The sequence below is a fragment of the Phodopus roborovskii genome, unplaced genomic scaffold (genome assembly GCF_943737965.1).
Source record: "Phodopus roborovskii unplaced genomic scaffold, PHOROB, whole genome shotgun sequence".
Lineage (NCBI taxonomy): Eukaryota > Metazoa > Chordata > Mammalia > Rodentia > Cricetidae > Phodopus > Phodopus roborovskii.
Window position 1 is genome coordinate 12399963 of NW_026125295.1, and position 25603 is coordinate 12425565.

At 47.1% G+C, this 25603-nt stretch overlaps 1 protein-coding gene across 1 annotated transcript; it reads right to left on the bottom strand.

Moving 5' to 3' along the window:
• Window positions 1–449: 449 nt before the first annotated feature.
• Window positions 450–14248, bottom strand: Elp6 (elongator acetyltransferase complex subunit 6). Its single transcript, XM_051203675.1, has 7 exons — window positions 14122–14248; window positions 12216–12294; window positions 7285–7355; window positions 6524–6642; window positions 4570–4771; window positions 1243–1389; window positions 450–942 (listed from the first exon to the last, which is right to left on the bottom strand). The coding sequence occupies exons 1-7, from the start codon at window positions 14173–14175 to the stop codon at window positions 817–819; spliced, it is 798 nt and encodes a 265-aa protein (XP_051059632.1). The 5' UTR covers window positions 14176–14248; the 3' UTR covers window positions 450–816.
• Between the last annotated feature and the right edge of the window lie 11355 nt (window positions 14249–25603).

The window sequence follows — 25603 nt, forward strand, 5'->3', positions numbered from 1 at the left end:
CTGGTCCCAAGAACTCCCTCCTCTTGTGCCCACTGTCTTCAAAGGAGTTACTAGTTACTCACCAGGGCCTTTCCAGCCTGGCAGCAGGACACTTCCCTACTCTTCTCATCAAGGTCATACTCACCTGTGCCCTAGACAGGGTCCCATGTGACCAAGGCCCTGGTGGCATGCTATTGATGGCTAGGACTCCAGCATATGGGCAAAGCTGCAGAAACAGAAGGAGGAGGGACACCTGGCCGTGGTCTCCAGGAATGCAGGCCAGCGAGTGCAGCTTTGGATTCCACCTCCATCACCCACAGTGGCTCTAGGCCTCCAATGGCTCTGGGCCTCCAAAGTCCTTACCTCTTCTCCAAGCCCATTTTCTCACTGACTTCAAGGAAGTCCCTTTGTAAGGTGGAAATGAAACATAAAAGAGACAACCCCAGGAAGCTGGTGTGAGAACCTTTTTTTATTCCAGCCTTCTTTGTCCAAGGATGGCTGCCATTCAGAACAACTTCCTGACTGCTTCACTCTACCACAGTGGCTCTTAAAGGCACAGCCACCGAAAAAGGGCAGGCGAGGCTGAAGTTACATGGGATGCTCCGAAGGATCCTTCAGCTGGGGTTCACCATACAGTTGCTCTCAGCAGAAGCCACATGCAGATTCCTCACTGTGTTTACTGAGCAGAGCGCTGGGGAACCACACCCTCACAGCTCAGGTCCATCCCTGGTCACAGCCTGATGCGTGGGCCAGAGGTCTGAAGGACCATTCCTACCCAGTTGCTTTATCTTCTACATAAAAAACCATCCAAAGTCACAAAGTTGTCTCCAAACCAGGTCACAAGACAGCAGGAGACATTCCCTTGGCAAAAAAGGACACATTCTTGTCCTGTATCTTGTATTGGTAAGTGAGGCTTCGATCCCTCCGGGCTGTGGGCTGCGACCTCCTCCAGAGGATCCTCAGCTGCAGGGAGGGAGGAGAATGAAGGGCAGGGCAGCTACCAAGCACCGGCTCCACTGGGAATCCACTGCCTCCCGGGCTTCCATGACAGCTCAGACAAATGTGTCATAGGGTAATGGGACCGACTTCTACAATAAACACTGCCAACCTTTACAGAACACCACCTCGACCACAAATGAGACTATCAGGAAAAGTGCTTCCTGCAGGAGTCTATGCACCACCTGGCGCAGGGCACCGAACCCCCAAAACCCCCAAGGTTTCCCTTCCACCCAGAGCATCCAACGGCTGGCTCAGCCTGTGTACCTGTCCATGCACATCCTTGCAGAATCCAGTGGCCAGGCCCTCAGCTCGCAGGACCAGGTGGCTTTGATGACTAAGGCCATTCAGCAGGATGTCATTCTCCTTATCCTCGGCATCTTTGTGGTCATGTACAAGGGCTACCACATTTCCCTGCATCAGACACAAGAGGGAAACCTGCTCCTTACCAAATGGGTCCCAGGGTTGCAGTGTCTCCATACCTAGTGTCCGCACATCCTCTCTCAGATCCTCCCACCCCTACTGCTGCTACAAAAGCTTCTTCCTAAGAAAGACCCCAAGGGGCTCCAGGACCCTAATTCTACTGGACCCTTTCACCAGCAAGTCCAACCACACTTCCAACTCAACTCATCTAAAAGTAAACCCACTCCAGGTGCCCAGTCTCTATCCCGGAGTATCATGCCACCAGGGGCTAGCAATATGGCTTGGCAGGTAAAGGCACTTGCCATCGATCCTGATGATCTGAGTTCAATCCGACCCCAAATGGTGGAAAGAGAAGGGACTCCTGAAAACTGTCTGTGGCACATTCATGCCCCCACTACCAAATTAAATTGTTTGTTTGCTTCCCCACCCCCCACCCCCACCACAGGGGAGGGGAGTTATGAGACAGTATTTCTCTTCATAGCTCTGGATGTCCTGGAACTTGTCCTGGGCTGGCCTGGAATTTAAGAGATCTACCTGCTTCTGCCTCCTGAGTGCTGGGATTAAAGGCATGCACCACCACCATCCAGCCAAATTAAGTATTTTTAAAAATTTCACTTAATTGCCAGCATTCTGTTTGTTTGTTTGTTTGTTTGTTTGTTTTTCGAGGCAGGGTTTCTCTGTATTGCTTTGGAGTCTGTCCTGAAACTCTCTCTGTAGACCAGGCTCACAGAGATCCACCTGCCTCTGCCTCCTCAGTGCTGGGATTAAAGGTGTGTGCCACCAATACCTGGCAATTGACAGCATTCTGCCAAGTACCATTCAGTCCACAGTTCCTAAGAACTCGATGTATACCAGATAATACAGGATGGAAAAGAGAACTGAGCTCCAAAGATAATCTAGGGTGACAATCTAGGGTGACAAAACCAGCAAGAAAGAGGCATGGGGTAAGGAGATCTCAAAGGGGCCATAAGGGAGGACACATGTGACCTGATGGCTAAGTGACAGTTTTGAGCTATACAGTTCAGTGGTAGAGTCCTTGCCCACGATGCTTGAGGCCCTAGATTTGACTTGGCACCATGTGGGGGGAAGTGTCAGGGTAGGAGTGGAGGTGCAGCTTAATTTAGCACATATTCAGCTGTACAAGGTCCTGCGTTAACCCGGTGATGGAGGCGCACACCTTTAATCCCAGCACTCGGGAGGCAGAGGCAGGTGGATCTCTGTGAATTCAAGGCCAGCCTGGTCTACAGAGCTAGTGCCAGAACAGTCAATACTACATAAAGAAACTGAAACAACAATAAAAAAACAAGTGTGTAACTACCATTGAGGAAGACCCAAATTCAATTCCCAGCACCCATGTCAGGCAGCTCACAACTGCATGTCACTCCAGCTTCAGATGATCTAATGCTCGCTTCCAGCCTCTGAGGTCACCTGCACATGCACATGCTTACACAGACACACACATAAATAAAAAAATAAAGAGGCAGGTGTGAGGTTGGTGTGGTGTATACATCTGTGTTTTCAGGACTTGGGGGGTAGAGGGAAGACTATTGGAAGTTCAAGGTTACCCTTGCCTACACATAGCAAGTTCAGTCAACTTGTCTGAATGACATGGGATCCTGCCTCAAAAAAAGCCAGGCACGGGAGTGCACATTTAACCATGACACTACAGAGCATTAGGAACGTAGAGATAGGAATCCCTGAAGCTTGCAGGCCAGCTATTCTGGCCAAATAGCAAAGGGCAAGCCCCTTGCCCCTTCTTCCTTCCATGCTGTCTCTCAACTCCTTCCCTCTCTCTTTCTCCCCCTCCCTCCTTCCTAGCCACTTCCCTTTCTGCATTACCCTAGACCCTGGTCCTGTGACTGTACCCAAGAGTCTCAGCAGTCCCTTGAACACAGCTTCAGGCAGGACTGTGCAATGCTCACACGGTTAGTGACACCCCACTAACCCTTTCTCTACCACTAATTCTCTAATCCACTCCTCTGCACTGAGTCTCGCCTCTCTACACAATACGCATAAGTTCCTATAGGCCGTGTCATCACCCCTGACCAGTGGCCACTGTGGGCCAGGCACTGCACTACATAGCAACTCACTTCATTCGATTTCTTTTCTGTTCGTTTTATTTCGTTCATTCTTTGACACAAGGTCTTACTACACAGTCCTGGCTGGCCCAAGCTGGCCTCAAACTTGAAGTTTGAGGATTATAAACATATGCTACCATGTTCAGCCTGTCATTCCATTGTTTTGTTTTCTTAACATTCTTTTTTTAGCGTGTGTGTACATGTGTGTATGTGTGTGTACTGACACACGCAGTGCACATGTGGAGGTCAGAGGACAGTTTTGTGAGATGTGTTCTCTCTTTTCACCTTTTGTTGTTTTCTTGAGACAGGGTTCCTCTGTGTAACAGTCCTGACTGTCCTGGAACCCACTTTGTAGACCAGGCTGCCCTCGAACTCACTGAGACCCACCTGCCTCTGCCTCCCGAGTGTAGGCATTAAAGACGTGTGCCGCCCAGGCCTTTCACCTTTATGTGGGTTCTGGAGCTCAAATTCGAGTCATTAGGCTTTTGCCTGGCCTAAAACCCACGACCTCCCAAGTGCTGGGATTACAGACGTGTGAGCATGTATACAGCTGCGTTTTACCTTGTTGAATTCCATGCATCACAGGGGAGCTGGGACTCACTGTGTGGCTGAAGATGAGGTGAACTTCTGAAGCTCCTGACTCTGCCTCCTAAGTGCTGAGGTTGCAGGCATACGGCACCACACCCAGTCTATACAGTGCTGCTGAACTACACAAGCGTGTCACCAACTGAGTGACATCCCCAGCCCTACTTTGCCATTTTTAAAGTGATTTAGTGAAAGGTTCTAGGCTCAACCCCAACTCCCCACGAGGAGAGAAAAACCTAAAGGAGTTTATGGTCATTACTGATCTTCACAACTCAGTAAGGAAGGACCCACAGGCCACACAGGCAAGGACTACAGCACTGTCCCACAGTGCTCTTCAAACTTTAACTTTGAGGGGTTTATTAATTAGCAATGCCAAGCAGAGTAAAGCAGCATGGGTGGAATGAAGAATTTCTGGGTCTGCCAGAGGAGAGCTAAACTACAAGCGAACAGCACCCATGTTTGGGTTCTCAGACAGCCCAGCAGAACCCTGACAACAGCCCCTCGATACCTTCAATTCGCAGCAAACCGTGGCCCTGCAGTACTGTACAAAGTCCAGCACAGCAACTGCGCCCAGGCCCAGGCTCAGCAGCACACTGAGGTTGTCCACCAACAGCACTGGGTACTTCCACGGAGTCTCCCCACCGTCCACGGGCTTCAGGGAGTCCTGTACAAACTGATACAGCGGCTGCAGGTTCCCTGCACTCGCCTCCCTAGAGACACAATGTTATATTTTATTATGACACTGCCTCGTGAACCCCAGCCTGGCCTTGAACTCACTATGGAGCCAACTCAAGCGTGACCTTGATTCCCTGACCTTCCCCATCCTGGATGCTTCCTCCCACACGAGTCACACACAGGGCTTCGTGCACACTAAGCAAACACTGTCAACTCTGCTCAGCCCCGGCTCTTCTCTTCAGAGTAACTGACCTGAAATGCACTCTCCTATTGTCTCTACCTCCCAAATGCTAGGATTACGGGCATGTGCCACCATGCCCAGCTCTACAAGTGTCTCTCTGGGACAAAGGGTTACCAAGGAAGACTGGAGGAGGCAAAGACCCGGAAAAGCAAACACACACACACACACACACACACACACACACACACAATTTTACTTTATTCCAATTCAGGTATTTTCTGAGGCCTACTGGGTACAAAGGTAAAACTTAGGAGCTACAAAAGAATGAGTAAGCTTTGGGGCCCTGAACAGACAGCATAGAACCCTGGCGTGGTGATCCATGCCTATAGTCCCAACGACTATAGAAGCAAGACAACAGCAAGCTGGAGGCCAGCCTGGGGAAGGCATGAGATTATCTCAAAAGAAGGATATAAAGTAAAAGAGAACCATACAGCCTCTCCATCCAAGAGCTATGGCAAGAGTAGGTCAGGTTGGGTAAGTCAAAGAGACTTCCCAGGAGATCCTGAGTCACTAGAGGAAGCTAACAGCAGTTCAGATGTCCTGGAGAAGGGTGGCAGACTAGGGCCGCTGGTTTATATGTTTCTGACACATAGGGAGCAACCCACCTCCACCTTCCCCAGGGATGTTGCAAGCAGTCATTTCCCAGCAGTGGGAGGAGGAATGAAGCATAATGCCCAGGGCAACCACCCTCCCTGCTGCCACTGGGCTATCCTCGCTCATAAGGAGAACAGGTCCCCACACTGGGATCAGGCATAACCAGCCCCTCCCTGCTGTCAGAGGATAAAATCAAGGTCAGGGTGCCGGTAAGACCTCTCTCCCTCCCCCCCCCCTCTCTCTCACTCACACACACACACACACACACACACACACACACACACACTAGCCACTGCACATGGGAAGGGTATATCTGAAAGAGTAGGGCAGTGGGGGAGAGATCTTTCATGACTCCTTTGTGAAAGAGAAAGAACATTAGCCAAATCAGGGCTGATGCTCAGAAAGGTTGAAAAGTGCCAGCACAGCCAGTCCAGACCCGTGATGATGAAAACCAAATGAGATGGCCCCAGTTTCCTGTTGCTGGTGTTAAAGAGTCACATCAGAGATATTTAGGCTTGCTGCTCATTTTTCCTGCCTCAACTGTCCAATCTGTTGCTATAAAGCCAAAATAGCCATGGACAATAAGCCAACATATAAATACGGCTATGTTCCAATAAAACTATATCTACAAAAACAAGTCACTGGCCCATAACCCTTAGTTTCTACATGAAGGCAAGGAGAAGCAAAGGTGTTGCCCCAGGGGTCCCCGCGGGAGAAACAGCACAGCATTTCACTGTGCCACACTCCACACTCGCTGCGAATGATGCTTGCTATAGTTCTGGGGACCACTACCTACCATCAGCTTCATGATAAAGGCCAAGGGCCATCTGACTCATAACACAGGGGAAGGGTGTGGTCCTTGAAGCCACTTCTGCCTTCCCACACAAGCAGAAGGAACCACACACAGCTGGCCTCGTCTGCCCCCCCCCCCACACCAGCTTTGCAGTCTGACCTGAGGAACCGCAGGGGGTGAGGCTCCTCCTGAGTGTGGAAGAAGAAATCCGCTGCGGACTTGAGACCCTCCAGGAACACAAGCTGCCCTCGTTCCCGCGCTGCTGTCAGGCTGACCCCCTAAATGTGACAAAAAGCAGAGTGAAGTGCCCTGTGGGAACTTTAGGAGAAACTACATACCAGCTAATAAGAGGGCACAAGACAACGTCTGTTCCTGTTCTGCTTTTAGATGTGTAAACAAGCAGACCTTGACTTAAGATGTTGTAGAGGGTGACCTTGCTTTTTTTGTTCTGAGACAGGTTTCTCTGTGTGGTCCTGGAACTCTCTCTACACACCAGACACCTTTGTTGTTGATCGTTTGTTTGGAGACAGGGTCTCACAATGCAGCCCTGGCTGTCCTGGAACTCACTATGTAGACTAGACTGGCCTTGCATTTACAGATACTTCTGCCTCTGCCTCCCACATACTGGGATTAGAATCATATGCTAGCATACTCAGCTAGGCAAGAAAACCTTAACTGGCCACAACCAGTAGAAAGATTTGATTCACTGTCATCCACAAGCACTAGGTCTGGTTCTATGTATTTTCAGTAAAACAGATTCTGCTTTAATCCTTTAAAAAAGAGGTTCTGGATCCCGAGATTTCCTTAGTCCCTCCTCTGCTAGACTCTCCACAATTTAAAGAGAAAAGCGCAGCCTCTCAGCCTGTGCACGACACATGCTCTTGCAAAGGAATGTCACCACACAGGGCTGAGATACTTACCAGCTTCTGGGCCACAATATTGTAGTGGCTGAAGGACTGGACGAGGGCCACAAAGCAGACTTTACAATTAGCTAGAAAACAAAACAAAGCAAACTGACTCTTTAAACAAATCCTCTGCTTACAGCAAGACATGAATAATTCATTTATCTGGAAACAGAAGACGTGAGGTAGATCTAGACGGCACCCAGAGGCCTTGGGCCCTAATAAGATTGTGCTTAATTTCAGTCTAAGATGCATCTCCTTCTTGTTTTAGTTAGGGTTTCTGTTGCAGTAAAGAGACACTTTGATGATGGCAACTCTTGTAAAGGAAAATATTTAATTGGGGCTTGGTGGAGATGTTCTTTTGAATTCTGTGAATATATGTTTCTCTTATTGGTTGATGACTAAAGCTGTTTTGGCCAATGGACAGGCAGGATGTTGCAGGCAGCAAGTGTAGGCAGGGCCACCAGACTAGGAGAAGCTGGGAGGAGGAGTGAGTTGTTAGGGAGGCGCCACGTAACAGCCAAGGAGTGGGCCAGGGCATCACCGGTAAGCCAAGACCATGTGGAGATACACAGGCTAATAGAAATGGGTTGATAATTAAGAGAGAGCTAGCCAATAAGGAGCCTGAGCCATAGACCAAACAGTTTATAATTAATATATGCCTCTGTTTACTCGAGACCAAAAGGCTATGGGACCAGGCAGGACAGAAAAATTCATCTACAGGGGCTGGATCACAATTTCAGTAGTTTAGCCCATTATTGTGGCAGGAAGCAACTCAACATGTAGACAGACATCTTGATCCCCAGGCAACATAAAGTAAACTGTGTCCCACAATGGGCATGGCTTAAGCATGTATCAGACCTCAAAGCCTGTCCCCATGGTGACTCACTTCCTCCAACAAGGTCACACTTCCTGCTAGTGCCATTCCCTACAGGCCAAGCATTCGAGCACATGAGATGGGGCTCATGTAGCACACGCTGGTCTTGTCTTAAACTCTCTATATAACCCAGGATGACCTTGAACTCTTTTTTTTTTCTTTTAATTTTTCTTTTTTTTAAAGAAAAAACTAATTTAATTTTATTTTATTTTATGTGCATTAGTGTGAGGATGCCAGATCCCCTGGAACTGGAGTCACAGACAGCTGTGGGTACTGGAAATTGAACCCGGGTTCTATACAAGAGCAGCCAGTACTCTTAACCACTGAGCCATCTCTCCAGGCCCTTCTTTTAATTTTCCAAGATAGGGTCTCACTATGTAGCTCTGGTTGCCCTGGAACTAGCTCGGTAGACCAGGCCGTTCCCAAACTTAAAGAGATCCACCTGTCTCAGCCTCCCAAGTGCTGGGATTAAAGGTGTGTGTCACTATCACTGGTTCTATTTATTTTTAATGTTATGTACATAGATGTTTGACCTGAATGTATGTTTGTGCACCAAATGCATGTCTGGTGCCCTTATATACCAGAAGAGGGCGTCAGATCCCCTGGAACTGAAGTTATATACTTGTAAGTCACTATGTGGGTGCTAGGAATCAAACCTGAGTCCTCTAGAAAACCAGCCAGTACTTTTAACTACTAAGCCCTTTCTTCAGCCCCTGACCTTGAACTCTTGATCCTCCAGCCTCTAACTCCTGAGTGCTAAGATTACTAGCATGAGCTACCTCACTTGGTTTAGATGGTGCTGGGAATTCACATATATGAAGCAAACACTCTATCTACAAACTGAGCTACAACCCCAAGTCCCGAAGATGCATACAAAAGTTATTATTGTGCCAGGCAGTGGTGGCACATGTCTTTAGCTCCAGCACTTCAGAGGCAGAAACAGGCAGATCTCAGTGAGTTCGAAGCCAGCCTGATCTACAAAATAAGTTCCAGGACAGCCAAGACTTTTACAAAGAGAAACCCTGTCTCAAAAAACAAAAAAACAAAACAAGAGGCTGCAGAGGTGGCTTAGAGGTTAAGAGCACTGGCTGCTCTTCCAGAGGTCCTGAGTTCAATTCCCAGAAACTACATAGTGACTCACAAACATCTGTAGTGAGATCTAATGCCCTCTTCTGGCCTGAGGGCAGACATACGGACAGAATACTGCATACATGATAAATAAATCTTTAAAAAAAATGTATTATTGTATGTATGCATGATATATATGTATAGAAGTCTGAGGACAAGCCAGACGGTGGTGGTGCATGCTTTTAATCCCAGACCTTGGGAGGCAGAGACAGGTGGATCTCTGTGAGTTCAAGACCAGTCTGGTCTACAGAGAAAGTTCCAGGACAGCCAGGGCTGTGATACAGAGAAACCCTGTCTAGAAAAAACAAAAACAAAACAAAAATGAAGAGGTCAGAGGACAACCCTGTGGAGTCAGTTCTCTCCTTCACACAGGTTCCAAACACTTGTGCCACACTTGTGTGACAAGTACTTTTCCCTTCTGAACTATCTTACCAAGCCAAAATGTACTGAAGGGACCAGACCCTCACCCAGCCCTTACTTTAGCACCCATGACACTGCAGAAAAGACCCAGCAAGATGTAGGCCACTGACTCAGTGCATGTTGCTGAGTTTCCGGCCTTCTAACCTTGCAGGAGCTGCCCTAGTCACTAGGAAGTCAGATACCCTCCATGTGACCAGGAACCAATCAGAAGATAGCTGGCGGGCTCTGGATGTGCTTTACGGTAAAAGTGGCATAGTGCAGAACATAGCAACTGCCCTGGGAAGGCCTACAAGCCATAACAACCAATTAACCAATCAACACAGAACAGATCACCCAAGCCCAGAAGTGAACCAATTCTGAAACTGTTGTGTACCCCTAGACACTCCCCTTATATACCCCAATAAATTCCCCTCCTCAGTCTGGGTGCTTCTCACACCAACTGCCATGATGAATGGACAAAGGGCCCAAGTTAAGACAGTCAACTTGTTAAATAGAAGACTCTTTGCTCTTGCACTGGAATGGGTATCTTGGTGATTTTGGAGTTCAGAATTTGGGCACAACAGTACTTTTTTCCTTTTGTTTTCTAGGACTGGGGATTAAACCCAGTTCTATCATTAAATTACATCTCCACACTGGTTATTATATTTGTCTGTCTATCTATGATCTACCTATCTATGGGGTACATGTACTGGCTGGGAATATAGAAGGCAGAGGACAACATGTAGGAATTAGTTCTATCCTCCCGCCATGTGGGTCCTGGGGATTGAACTCAGGAGGTCATCAGGCAGTGATTTTTACCAAATGAGCTACTGCTCTGGTCCCTAAATAGTGTGTGTGTGTGTGTGTGTGTGTGTGTGTGTGTGTGTGTGTGTGTGTGTGTAGGCCAAAGACCAGCATCAGGTGACCTGCTCAATTGCTCTCCATCTTATTTTTGGAGACAGGGTCTCTCCCTGGATCTGGAGCTCACTGACTTGGCTAGGCTGGCTGGCCAATGAGCTTCCAGGGATCTACCCAACTCTTCCCCTCACACCCCAGGACAGTAGTTACAGATCTGCACCATGTTCTGCTTTTATGGAAGTCTGGAGATCTGAACTCAGGTTCTCATGCTTGCATGGCATTTTAAAAGACTACCTCCACAACTCCTAGGTACTCAATTTTATTCTGTTGTAAATTGTGTCTCTTTTCCAATTTTGTTCTGTGTTTACTGTTGATATACAGGAAGACAATTGATTAACAGTCTTATATGAGTTAAACTCCAAGAAACTCCAGCTACTTAACTGAGCCTTATTCATTCTAATAATTTACTCATAAATTATTTTGCTTTTCTATGATGTAGAATAGAAAAATCACATCATCTGGGGGGGGGGGGAAACTACTCCAAAGCTGTGAATTAGTTAGTACAAGCAGGCATTATCATAGCTGGCAAATATACTCAAGGAGAATCCAATAATGAATAATTCTTGTGCTGGGGATGTAGCTAAATTAACAAAGTGTTTACCTAGCATTCATGAAGCACTGAGTTGGATCCCCAGCACTAAATACAAACTGGCACGGGCCGGGCGGTGGTGGTGCACACCTGTAGTCTCAGCACTCAGGAGCCAGAGGCAGGCGGTTCTCTGTGGTTTCGAGACCAGCCTGGTCTACAAGAGCTAGTTCAAGGACAGGCTTCAAAGCCACAGAGAAACCCTGTCTCGAAAAACAAAAATCAGGCATGATGGCACACATCCGTAATTCTAGGACTTTCGAGGTGGAGAAAGGAGGATCTGAAATTCTGGGTCATCCTCAGCTACATAGCAAGTTCAAGACTAGCTTGGGCTACAGGAAACTCCATTTCACAATAATATCACCACAAAAAAAAAAACAACAAACAATGGGAGAAGAGGATTTTCTAATCTATTTCCAAATATAAACAGCAGAGGCCATGTTCGACAGGAAGCATCTATTGCAATGGCGAAATATTAACAGAGTTAGGAGGTCTAAGACTTAAACACACAACTGAGAAACAGCTGAGTCAGGAGGCTACACAAGAACTTCAGTGAGGTGCTAGCTAACACACAGTTGATAGAGAAGGCAAGGTGGTGAAGGAGGGAAGGTAGAATGGAAATCAGGTGGGCACATGCCATTGTTTGGCAGGGTCTAATGATGCTCCAATAACCTGTTACTTAATAGCTTACTGAGTACACAAATACCAAAGCCAAGACTAGTCAATGTTCTTCCCATTGCTTCCTTAGGGTTTTTCTTCTCTACTTTCTTAGCTGTTCTTGTTTGTGTTTGTTTGTTTGTGACAGGTGTCTCTGTGTAGCTCTGGCTGTCCTGCTTCCCAAGTGCTGGTTTTAAGGCATGTCCAGTTAAACAATTACTGATTTCTATCCTAATCTTAAGTTACAGATGGTTATGAGCCACCATGTAAGTACAGAGAATTGAACCCAGGTCCTCTGAGAGAGTAGCCAGTGCTCTTAACCTCTGAGCCATCTCTCCAGACCTGAGTTTCCTTTTCTATAGCATCAGGGAGTTAGCTGCATACCTTTGAGGTAGAAGGACAGGAAGTGATGTACAAGAAAGCTGCCATCTGTCTTGGCATCGCAGAGTAGAGTCAGTTTCCCCTGAAAGTGAAGATAAGGTAAATTAGACCTACTGTGAAGACATAGACCCCAACAGAAAATCAAGTCAATTATGTACATTTCTATACACCAACAGCTATATGTTTATTATGTATACAGTGTTCTGCCTGCATGTATCCCTGCATCTCAGAAGACAGCACCAGATCTCATTACAGATGGTTGTGAGCCACCATGTGCTTGCTGGGAATTGAACTCAGGACCTTTGGAAGAGCAGCCAGTGCTCTTTACCTCTGAGCCAACAGCCATTTGTTAATGGCAAATTAGCCCAAAGGTGAATAAACACCAGAGTGGAGGAGATGGCTCAGTGGTAAATCACTCACTGTGCAATAATGAGGACCTGAGTTTGAATCCCCAGAACTCAGACCCAGTAGTGAACATCTGTAAGCTCAGTGCTTCTGCAGAGAGACAGGAGGCAAAGACCGAGAACTTCTAGGAGTTCTTGGGCCAGCTAGTGTATGCAGTGAACAACCATCCCAAAACAAAGAGGACTGACCACCACACCCACACCAGGACATGTGTGCAACTATATTCACATCCACAAAAGTGGGAACACACATACACACAAAGATTAAAAACTGAGAACATATCAGGGCTGGAGAGATGACTTACAAATTAGGAGAACACATTGCTCTTGCAGGGACTAGATTTGGTTCCTCAGACCAACATCAGGCAGCTCACAACTGCCTATAACTCTAGCTCCAGAACAATCCAACAATGCCTCTAGCCTCTACAGACACCTGTGCTCATATGCACAGAAATACATGAGTATATACAATTAAAAATAATAAATACAGGATGTTTAAAAAAATAAGAAAATCGATTATTAGCTGGGTGGTGACAGTGCACACCTTTAATCCCAGTACTTGGAACCAGAGGCAGGTGGATATCTGAGTTCAAGGCCAGCCAAGTGAATTCCAGGACATCAAAGGATACATAGAGATGTATCAAAAAGGAAAAAAAAAAAAGTCTTTGCAGTGTCTAGCTATCTGCTCCAGCCATTTTCTGTAAGTAACAAAGAACATCTGAATCACCTCAATGCTATGTCAACTTTACAAATGTGCTATAATCTCTCTGGCTTTCAGCCCATCCCACCCCGCGCGCCCCCACCACACACATAAAATGCAAATGTCAGTCTTTGAAGTATATGGACGTGGGAAATGCCCTAGCACCTGGCAAAGTAGCAAGAGCTAACTGGAGGCTTGGACAGACAAGAACTGTTGCACAAATAAAATCCACACGGGTCTATTCAAACTTAAAATTAGCCTGGCACCACAGGGGTCACAAAAAGCTTTCCACACGTGGTATGTTCACTGCAAATTACAGAACACGACTGCCAGCTAAACTCCTGGGGAAAGTAACCTCTACGTGAAAATCTGGAGTGAGGAGGCTCAGGAAAACAGAGTAGACAGGCTATGCTGAATGCTTTGCGCAACCAGATGTTTCTGTTAACAATTCTTAGACACCATCAGAACGGGGAAGTGTGGAAGCAGTGTTCCAGGGGTGGAGGGAGACTCAGAGCAGGTAAGCGGCTCCTCTCGAACCTGCTCTGCAAATGCCTCTGGGCGCCAGGGCGGCACGGAGTACACGCTCCCAAGGGCTGGAAATGGTGTACAAAGACACTAAGCACACGCCAGCCGGTCAGAAGCCCAGCTCACTCAGGCCCAAGCATCCACCCTCACCCAGGCAAGGCCTTTCCAGACTACAACTCCCAGGTGCCCTGGGTTACGGCAGACGCACTATCCCCACCCCGCGACTTCCCGCATGCTCCCGGGACACGCCCCCTTCCCGGCCCCCCCACACACATCTTACCTGCTCCGTCCTCTCTGGGGTGATGCTGAGAAGGTTATTGAGTTCCGGGAACATTGTGAACTGGGATGAGAAATTAGGGTTCTACAGAGAGAATGAAGGCCAAAGAAAAACACCCGCGAGTCCTTGCGCGCGCGTGAGAAACTGCGCATGCGTGATCCCACTCCCGCTTCAGCCAATCAGGCTTGTACCTGTGACACGCAAGCGCGTGAGCATGTGTGCCGGTGCTGCTGAGCCATAGAGAGATCCCTCATTCCAGATGGGTTATGCTGCTGGGGTCACTCGCTCAGCTTAGCGCGAGTGGGGGAGCGAGCAAGATTCCTCCTTTTTGGGGCAGGTTCCCTCCGCAGACCAGGGTCTTGGTCTCTCCTCATGGCTGTAGAAGGTTCCCACGTGTCTTGCGCACAAACTTGGGCTACATCCATGGAACATATAGGGAAGATGCTGGCGGGATCTTTGCAGAAAGCGGAAATCGAAACTTCTGGCACTGAGTCCCATCCATAAAAGTTCTTTGTATAAAAGCAGAAGGCAGTGGGCTAAAAAGGTGCTTCAGGTATTGAAAACTCTTGCTGCTCTTCCGGAGGGCCAGGCTTTGGTTCTCAGCACCCAGCTTTTAACTCCTGCCCCAGGAGACCTGACGCCCTCTTCTGGCCTCTGCGGCACCTGCACACACACACACACCATACAGGAAAATTTTAAGGTCAGCAGGTTTCAGAGGGCTCTGATTTGATTCTCACTACCCACATGGACTATAACTCCAGTCCCAGGGTATCTGATACCTCTAATCGCCTCCAAGGGCATCAGGCATAAAAATGGTAAATGCAGTCAAAACAGTCATACACACAATTTTATTTAAGTGGTTGAGGCCCGCCCTTTGCCTAATTTAAAAAAAAAAAAAAAAAAAAAGACAGGGTTAGAGATATAAGTCAGAGGAAGCGCACTTTCCAAACATGTGGAAAAACCTATGTTACAATCCCATTACAGCAAAAACAACAGAAAACTGGTGCTCACAGCTGTGGCCAGCACTCGACAGGCAGAGACAGGTGGATCTCTGGGTTTGAGGCCATCATGGTCTACAGAGCGAGTTCCAGGACAGCCAGGGCTACTACATAGTGAAACCCTGTCTCAAACACACCAACCGAAAAGAATAAAAGCAATGAAATACAAACATACTTAAACATACATGCCATGCATGTAACAACAATGAAGAGGTAATGAATGTGAAAGAGAGCAAGGAGAGGGAGGAAAGGGAAGGGAAACAATGTAATTATGTTATAATCTCAAAAGAAATAATTAGAAAAGAATAAAAATAATTATAAAAACGTCCTTTCCCACCAGGCAGTGGTGATGCACACCTTTAATTCCAGCACTTGGGAAGAAGAGGCAGGCGGATCTCTGAGTGTGAGGCCAGTCTGGTCTACAGAGTGAGTTCCAGGACAGCCTCCAAAGCAAAAACAGTCTCCAAAAACCAAAACAAAACAAAAGAACCCAAACCCTGCCCTTTCTTACCAGATGGTGGTAGCACACACCTTTGATAACAGCTCTTGAGAGACAGAGGCAGGTGCATATCTGTGAGTTCAAGGCCAGCCTGGTCTACAGAGAGTTTCAGGACAGGCTGGCTCCAAAGCTACAGAGAAACTCTGGCTCAAGAAACAGAGAGGAAGGGAGGGAGACAGAAACAGAGGAAAAACAAAAGACAAACAAAACCCCAAAACTTCCATTCTTTGTAGATACTGTAGAGAAAAGCAAGATAGGTAAGGGGTTTTAAAGTAGTTGTCGGAGTTGGCCTCCCTGAGAAATTGGAGTTAGGATTGGAGAGATGGCTCAGCAGTTAAGGACACTGGCTACTCTTCCAAATGACCCCAGTTTCAATCCCCAGTACTCACACGACAGCTCCCAGCTATCATGCTCATGGCGAAAAGATGTATATGTAAGCAAAGCAACCACACATATAATATTTTTCCCTTGAGACAGTCTACGTAGTATTGCCCTGAAACTTGCTAGGCAAACCAGGCTGGCCTCCAATTCAGGTGTCTGCCTGCCTCTGCCTCCTAGGTGCATGAATTAAAGGCTCTGCCACTATACCTGGGACAACACCTTTTAACAAAGAAAGTGTGTTTGGAGTACACCTTGATGCCCATCCTCAGGGGCTTTGCAATGAAGTTCCTCTTTTGGGGATGATTCTTTTGCCAAATATTCAGTTAAGTCATTCCTTCAGGTCTTTGGTTCAGATATCACTGTATGTCGTCAGAAGCCTTCCCTAAGGGACCTGCTTAAATCATGTCGTTTTGTTCTAGCCTAATGAGCCCCTCAGATCATGAAAGAAAAAGGAATTCATCAAAGTCAGGCTTACCTGTATTACAGTTGGGGAAATAGTGTCCCTAGGGCCTGTTACCAAGGGAAGAGAGAGTTAATCGGATTTGGAAAGTGTGTGTGGAGCTTAAGTGAATTTTTGCCTTTTGTTTATTTTTGTTTGTTTTTCAGTATATTAAGATCAGGTGGAATGTAAACTAAGCATTTTTTTTTATAAACCCAAAGCTAAACACAGCTGTGTGTAAAAGGGTCAGTAAAAGGGTGTTTTTGCAAAAACTACAAGATTAAGATAATGAACAAAATGACTTATCTGAAGCTCTGCTCTTGGGATGGAAATCAAGGCCTACTTCTCTGAGTCAAAATGATTTAGAATTACAGCCCAAAATGTGCTGTACATATTTTTAATTCCGGCACTCAGGAGGCAGAGGCAGGTGGATCTCTGTGAGTGTAAGGCCAGCCGGGTTCATATAGTGAGTTCCAGGGCAGCAAGGGCTACATCGTGAGACTCTGCCTCAAAACAAATGGAAAGGGAAGGGTTGTTTGGGTTTAGTGGCAGTGACAAAGACACCACTGGGTTGTGCCAGCTGACTCTGCTGGCAGAAGGGCTTGGCCTGCAAGCCTATGAGCAGAGCTTGGTCCCCTGAACTCACAGTGGAAGAAGATGGTCTCATTTCTCAGAGCTGTCGAATGAGCTCCACAAGTATACCACGGCACATGTGAAGCTACACTCACATTTCTACAAACAATGACAACTGAAAATTAAAATTTTATGTCAGGCAGTGGTGGCACTTGACTTTAATCCCAGCACTCAGGAGGCAGAGGCCGGGGGAATCTCTGTGAGTTCGAGGTCAGCCTGGTTCACAAAGTGATTTCCAGGGTAGCCAGGGCTTTTACAGAGAAAAACCATGTCAAAACAAAACAAAAAAATTATTTTATGTGTATGGATCTTTTGCCTACACGTATGCCTAGTACCTGCAAAGTCCAAATTGAAACCTCCCCCAGTAACTATGCTTTCAGCTGCTGGATCACGTCTCCAGATGCTAAGATTTTTAAAAAGAAAAACAGCAATTACTGATTGTAGGCAGACTTTTCTGTCCCACCTGCCAGCTCCCAAATAACCATATGGAGACTTACTAATAATTATAAATGTTCAGCTGAAAGCAATGGCTTGTTACCAACTAGCTCTTACAACTTAAATTAACCCATATTTTTAGACTATGTACTACCACATTCTCAGAACTTTTTATCAGCAAGGCAAGTTCAGCTTGCTTCTCTCCTTGTCTCCTGACCATGCCTCTCTCTTCTTCCCAGTGTTCTTTTAGTTTGCATTCTCTCTGTCTGGCTCTCCCGCCTACCTTCTTCCTGTTTGGCTGTTAGCCAATTATCTCTATTAAATCAATGAGAGTGACACAACTTCACAGTGTACAAAAGGATTATTCCACAACAGCTGACCTCAGGAGTTGGCCTGGTACTCACAGCTAGGTCTCTGATCTGTTCAGCACACACAATGTCACAAGCCATCAGATTAATCTACCGGGTTTTGTTTTTTTCTATTGTTTTAAAAGGTCCTATTTTTATATTCTTAATCATGCATATGTGTTTGGGTATGTGCACACGAGTGTCAGAGCCCACAGAGACAAGAAGAGTGGGAACCAAGGGAGAGTCACAGGTCACAGGCCATCCCTCCGTCTTGCTTGGGTCATGTTTTATTTCTTGGCTTTTGGAGGCAGGACCTTGCTCTGTAGCCCTGGCCAGACTGGAACTCATTATATAGACCAGGAACTCACAGAGACCCACCTCCCTCTGCCTCTTGAGTGCTGGGATTACCATATACTACCATAGCATAAATAGGGTTTTGGGATTTTTTTTGTTTTTGTTTTTGTTTTGTTTTGTTTTGGTTTGGTTTGGTTTCTAGGACAGGGTTTCTCTGTATAACAGCTCTGGATGACCTGGAAATCAATCAGTAGACCAGGCTGGCTCCAAACTCACAGAGATCCGCCTGCCTCTGCCTCCCGAGTGCTGGGATTAAGGGTGTGTGCACCACCACCTGGCTTCATTAATAATATTCTTCGGTTTCCTTTTTTTTTTTTTTTTACATTGCTAGCAATATGTAGAAATGCATTTGACACAGAATCTCACCATGTAAGCCAGGCCTCTTCCTCCCTAGTGTAGGGATTAAATGAATTTGAGTCTAGGCCTAGTACAATTGTCATTATTATTATCAAGGGAATAAGTGAACCACTGTGTACATGTGGAGGTCATAGAACAGCTTGGTGGAGTCTGTTCTCTCCTACCTTCCTGCGGGTTTGAGGCATTAAACTCAGGTCACCAGGCTTTCAAAGCAAATACCTCTGCCCACTGAGCCATCTCTCCAGCTCTGTTTTGCATTTTGGATGTGTGCTGCCAGGGAATGTTTCACATGTGCTAGGCAAGCACATTCCCAGTTACAATCTATTTTTGTGTACTGATTTACCTTCATCCTTGCTAAACTCTTTAATTCCCATATCTTTTAAAAGTTCCCACTGGATTTTCTGAGCAAATGACCATGATGTCAGTGAGTAGGATAGTTTTATCTCTTCCTTTCTCGCTTAGGTACTACATGCTCTTGCTTAAGTACATGGCAGGAAATGGTGAAAATACGCACATCTTTGTCTTGTTCTCATTTTGAGGGAAAGAAGTTGGCTTTTCACCACGAAAAAGGGTGTTAGTTTTTTGGTTTATTTGTTTTGGTTTTTCAAGACAGGGTTTCTCTGTAGGTTTGGAGACTGTCCTGGAACTAGCTCTTGTAGACTGAGCTGGTCTCGAACTCCCGAGTGCTGGAATCAAAGGCGTGAGCCACCAACACCCGGCTCATGGCTGTAATTTATTAGGTTGAAAAACTACCCCCTTTTCCTAGTTCTTCACCTTTGGTCTTTTTTGGGCTTCTTCCCCTGGCCTTGGGAGCATTTTCATATGCTGAACATTTGAGAGCGCCGTGTCTTCCCCTCTCCCCGGTAATGCCGTCCTAAGAACTCTACTGCCTTCATCTCCCCACCTCCTTAGCGCCGGTCCTTCCAACCCAGAGACTGTTTTGTTGGTTGGAGAGGTGGCTCGCCCATTAAGACTCTCGCTGTTTTTCCAAGGACATGAGTTCAGTTCCTGGCACTCACAATAGACATCTCACAACTGCTTGTAACTCCTCCTCCAGGAGTTACCCTTTTCCGGCCACTTCAAGCATCCACACACATGGCAGACACATTGGCATACACACATATACATTAAAAATAATAAATGGGGCTAAAGAGATGGCTTAAGGGTTAAGAGCACTGGATGCTCTTCCAGAGTACCTAGGTTCAGCTCCCAACATCCACATGATGGCCAGGAGATTGGACACTCTCTTAAGACCTCCACAGGCACCAGGCATACATGTGGTGAACATATTTAGATGCAGCCAAAATACTGGCACATCAAAAAAGTTTTTAAAAAATTAATTCTTCTAAAACAAAATAGCCAGGAATGCCTTTAATCCCTGCACTCAGGGGCAGCACTCACGGGCACACAGGTGGACCTCTGTGAATGTGAGGCCAGCCTGGTCTACAGAGTGACAGACTAGCTAGGGATATACAATGAGACCTTGCCTCAATACTGAAAACGACAATGATGACATTGACCATAACTACTAAAAATACTATTCCAGGCCTTGGGCCTTCTCAACTTCAAAGCCTTTCCTGTCATGACTGTGCCCTTGAACTCATCTCTCTGACAAACACTCTTGGTGTCTTCATATTGTTTACTACCTGGGCATAGCACTTGCTTCTGCCTTCTCTCTGGGATGGAGCTGAAGGTGAATCTTTACAACCCATATTTGGCTAAAAGAAAGCTGGAGGCAAGATGGGCCATTTCCTACATGACCACCAGAGGGCAGCAGACACTGGCTAATGCTGCCAAGTTACCAAGTCCGAAGGAGTTATTAAACAGTATGACTCTTTTTTTTGGGGGGGGGGCATTGAGGAGAGAGTTCAAGATAGGGTTTCTCTGTGTAGCCCTGGCTGTCCTAGAACCTGCTTTGTAGACCAGGCTGGCCTCAAACTCACTGAGATCTGGAGAGCATAGATTTTGTTGTTTTGAGACAGGGTTTCTCTGTGTAAGAGTCCTAGCTGTCCTGGAACTCTCTCTGTAGACCAAGCTGGCCTCAAACTCACAGAGCTCCATCCTCCTGCCTCTGCCTCCTGAGTGCTAGGATTAAGGTCAAGCCCAGCTTGAGGACATAGATTTTAATTTTGATTTTTTATGTGTGTATGGGTGTTTTGTCTGCATGTAAGCCCATGTATCACATGTGTGCTTGAAGAAGGCATCAGATCCCCTGGAACTGGAATTATAGATTGCTATGAGCTGCCATGTGGGTGCTAGGAATTGAACCTGGGTCCTCTGGAAGAGCCGCCAGTGCTCTTAACCCCTTAGCTTTCTCTCCTCTCCAGAGAATTTTTTAAAAAGGTTTTTTTTTTTTAAACTGTGTGTGTGTGTGTGTGTGTGTGTGTGTGTGTGTGTGTGTGTGTGTGTGTGGTGCATGTGGACATGTGTGTGCACATGAATGCAGGTGTCCTGGGACTCAGGCATCAGGTCCCCTTGGTTCCCTAGAGCTGCAGTTACAGAGGACACTAAGTGCTGGGAATGGAACCTGGGTCCTCTGGGAGAGCAGCAGATGCTCTTAACTGTTAAGCCACATTTCCAGTCCCAGAGGCCGGGGGGGAGGGGGGGTTGTCTCTTTTCTTCATTAATGTATTGCTAGGACTTTGAATACCTAAATACAGAAACATAAGAATGAAAGAAGAATCAAGGACCTGTGGTCAGTTTGGTATAGTCCGGGGAAGCCAGGCACAAGAGAGAATTCCAGAAACTGAGGGGTGGTTTTAGCCAGACTTCCGAAATGACTGGGCTAAGGGAAAAGGAACTTGGAAAGGAGCTCTAGAGCAAGGTAGAAGTAGGAAGGGCCTGGACAGGGTCCTGCTGTCAAATTGGAGACTGCAGAATCCTGGGAGAAACTGGCAGCACCTCTCCCGGAACTGTGGGCCCCAAAGGACACACAAATGGATGTTTCTTATGTACTAGGAATGCGATTTTTATTACACTTGGGGGTGGGGTGGGTGCAGGTGTCAGAGGACACATCTCAGGGGCCAGTTCTCTCCTTCCCCCATGTGGGTCTCGGATCAAAAGCAGATAATCAGGTTTGGTGGGAAGCTCCCTTACCAGCTGAGCCATCTCACAAGCATAGCACTTTGGTTTTTAAGGCAACTTTTTCTCTAATTACATGCATCTGTTTACTGGGTGGGGGAAGGTATGTGCATATCATAACTTGGGTGTGAAGGTCAGAGGGCAGCTTTCATTAGTTGGTAATCTTCCATCATGTGGGTCCTGGGGTGACAACTCAGGTCATTCGGCTTGGCAGCAGACACCCTTTACCCACCGAGCCATCTTGCCAGAGGAGGCGGGAGTTCTTACTAGGAACGTAGGCTTGCCAATTAGGGTGGGCCGGCTGGAAAGAGCTGCAAGGATCCCCCTGTCTCACTTCCCCAGCACTGGGATTACATGAGTGCTGGGCATCGAACTCAAGTCCTCATGCTTGCAAAGTGAACAAGCATTTTACTGAGCTGCTTCTCCAGCCCTGGAATGGCTTTGTTGGGATTCATCACTCACTGAGCGAGGCAGTACACACGAAGTGAGTCAGTCAGTGCTGAGGGTCTGAGGGAGCGTGACTAGGGAATAAGGGCGGGGCCCTGGGCGTCCTGCAGCTGAGGAGGCGGGAGCAATGTGTTGGGTGTGTAGCCAACAGCAATGGCTGCCTTACTTTAATTGAGGTGGGACCGCAAGCCAGGAGGTGCTGAATCCTGCCCGGCAGTGAAGACAGTGAACATTCCAAAGCAGCAGGGTCTAGAGCAGAGAGCAGAACTCATCAGTAGCCAGCCCAGTAGCCAGCTGAGGTCATGGAGGAAAGGCAGGAGTGCAGGACTGAGCTAGTGAGTTTGAGGCCGGGAGGGGCAGCAGAAGGCAAGCCCAATGCCACACTGGGGTTTACAGCTGAGGGGTGGAGGGTGGGGAGTCTTCACTGCTCTGGCTGAGAATAAGACCCTTGCCTGTCTTGTCTGTAATTCCAGAGGGTCTGTCTGTCTGTAAGGTGCCCTTCAACTCTGGGGTGCGGCCATGCTGAGTTCTTCCTAAAACGGAGACCAAGTGCCCTCATCTGACTCCTTGGTACCACGAACAGACAAAGCTGCCCTTTGGGAGCTTTCTGGGGCCACAAGAAGAGACATCATTATTTACAGTTTCAACTGCCACCTGGGTCCCCAAGAAAAAAGGGTGGCTTTGTGTGGACAGAGGAGGCAGGGTTGGATGAGACCTTGAGAGAAGCCATGAATGGGCTTTTCGGAAGTAGGGGTGAGGAGCTTGTGGCCACTGGCCCGGCAGCAAGGCAGGAGGGGCCCCACAGCTGCCAGAGCATCTAACATCAAACGCCCCTTCCGTGGCCGGAGCCTGCCACCACTCTACGCCCTGAAGTAAAAGACTCTATCTGCAGAGGATTTGGAGGCAGAAGCAGCTGAAGGAGCTGGAGGCTTTGCGTATCTTCACAAGAGGCCATGTCGACAGGCTATGTTTCTGACTTCTGTGATGGTTCGGTTGGATCGTTTTCACGGTCTATTGACTTCTTTTCTTGATCGAAGTCTAGTTGCTATTAAGCCTTGCCCTGATAGCACCTGGCCATACTGACTGCTCAGGCTTGGTTAGTGGGTCCTGGTAGGCCCTGCCTACTTCTGCTGTGTTGTGTCACCGAGGGCACTCTGTGCAGACATGGGGGAAGACCAGAAAAATTCCTGAAACTTTTTCTTTCTTGTCTCCCCCCCCCCTCTTTGGTTTCTTGAGACAGGGTTTCTTTTTGTAGCCCTGGCTGCCCTGGAACTCACTCTGTAGACCAGGTTGGCCTCGAACTCAGAGATCCACCTTCCTCTGCCTCCAGTGTACTAGGATCAAACGTGTGCACCATCACCGCCCAATTTGTGCTGCACACATTTAATCTGGTTGTAAGCCCCCATGTGGTTGCTGGGAATTGAACTCAGGGCCTTTGGAAGGGCAGCCAGTGCTCTTAACTTCTGAGCCATCTCTCCAGCCCACAAATGAAATCTTAATTCAGGAAAAATCTACTGAAATTTAGTAAAACAAGAAAACCAAAGCTGTGGTTAGTTCATTTCATTTTAATGTTAGTAGATTGTTTTCTATTTTTATTTTACTTTTCTTTGTTTTTTGAAACAGGGTCTCACTGTGTAGCCCTGGCTGTCCCACACTTCCTCGATAGACCAGCCTGGTTTTGAATTCACAGAGATCAACCTGACTCTGCCTCTAGAATGCTGGGGTTAAAGGTGTATGCCCTCATGCCCAGTGTTGTTTTTTTGAGACAAGATCTTATGGAGATCCGGACTGGCCTCAAATTCACTATGTAGCAGAGAATGGCCTTAAACATCTCCTTTAATTTTGTACTTTTATTTTACTTATCTATTTATTTATTGAGGAAGATGATGAGGATGCTCCTGCCACAGCGTGGACATGTCAAAGGAAGAGAGTAACTTGTGGGTATCTGTTCTCTCCATCATGTGAAGGTCAGGGTAACTGCAGGTACCATCTCCCTTTTGTTTGAGACAGAGCCTCTCATTGGCCTGGAACTTCATCTGGTAGGTCAGGCCAGCTGGCCAGTACACCCCAAGTATCCGTCTGTGTCTTCCTCCGATCTTGCCATCACTGGGATTATGAGCATATGCCATCATGGCTAGCTTTTTTGTGTGGGTTCTGGAAATCCCACTCCAAACTCTATGGTCAAGAATATAGAACTTGGGGGCTGGAGGGATGGCTCAGCACTGGCTGCTCTTCCAGAGGACCCGGTTCAATTCTCAGCACTCACATGGCGGCTCACGGCTGGCTGCAACTCCCATTCCCACCGCATCTAGACATACTTGCAGGCAAAACATCAATGTACATAAAATAAAAATAAATTTCAAAAAAGAAGAATAAAGGACTTAGCCTGGTGTGATGGCATATACCTTTAATCCCCAAATTCCAGACTTAGAGGCAGGTAGATCTCTATGAGTTTGGGGTTGGCCTGGTCTACATAATGAGTTCCAGTCCAGCTAGGACTACTTAGAGAGTCCCTGTCAAAACAAACAAAAACAACACAACATTGAATGTAGATGTCTAAGTTAGGGTTTCTATTGCTGTGAAGAGACACAATAACTATGGTACCTCTCATAAAGGAAAACATTGGGGTGGCTGGCTTACAGTTCAGAGGGTCAGTCCATTACCCTCATGCCAGGAACATGGCAACATGCAGCCAGACATGGTGCTGGAGAAGGAGCCATGAGTTCTGCAACTGGATTGGCAGGAAGAGAGAGACACTGGGCCTGACATGAGCATCTAAAACCTCAAAGCCCATCCCCAATGACACAAGTCCTCTATCATGGCCACACCTACTCCAGCAAGGCCCCCCTTTCTAATAGCACCACTCTGTATGAGCCTATTGGGGCCATTTTCATTCAAGCCACCACAACAGCCCTGTCCTTCCAACTGTCAATCAAAGAACTGCCTACTCAGGTCCTGCAGGTTAAGTACTCTTAACAGCTGAGCCATCTCTCCAGTCTCCAGTAAACATTTTAATGTAGACTTAAGAATGGGTGTTATGGGAGAGCAAGAGACTCCTTTCAAAAGGAAGCTGAAGACCGGGTGTGGTGGCGCATGTCTTTCATCCCAGCACTCAGGAGGCAGAGGCAGGTGGATCTCTGTGAGTTTGAGGCCAGCCTGGTCTACAGAGTGAGTTCCAGGACAGCCAGGGTTACATAATAAGACCCTATAGGCAAGCTTTTCTTCCCACCCACAAGTTCCTAGATAACGAACAGGGAGGCTTAATATTAATTATGAATGCTCAGTCAATAGCTCACACTTGCTACTAACTAGCTCTTACAACTTAAATTAACCCATTCCTATTAATCTACATTCTGCCACTTGATGGTACCTTTCTTTCATCTGTTTCCTCCCTGTGTTTGGCTGGGGACTCTGACTCCACCCTACTTCTTCCCTGCATTCTCTCTGCCCCTAAAATCCTGCCTAGCTATTGGCCAATCAGCTCTTTATTAACAATGAGAGCAACACATCTTCA

Coding starts and splice junctions, on each gene's coding strand:
- Elp6 (XM_051203675.1), bottom strand. CDS start 14,175: ATGTTCCCGGAACTCAATAACCTTCTCAGCATCACCCCAGAGAGGACG. Junction 12,295..14,121: donor CCCCAGAGAGGACGGAGCAG/GTAAGATGTGTG, acceptor CTTCACTTTCAG/GGGAAACTGACTCTACTCTG. Junction 943..1,242: donor GCAAGGATGTGCATGGACAG/GTACACAGGCTG, acceptor CCCTCCCTGCAG/CTGAGGATCCTCTGGAGGAG.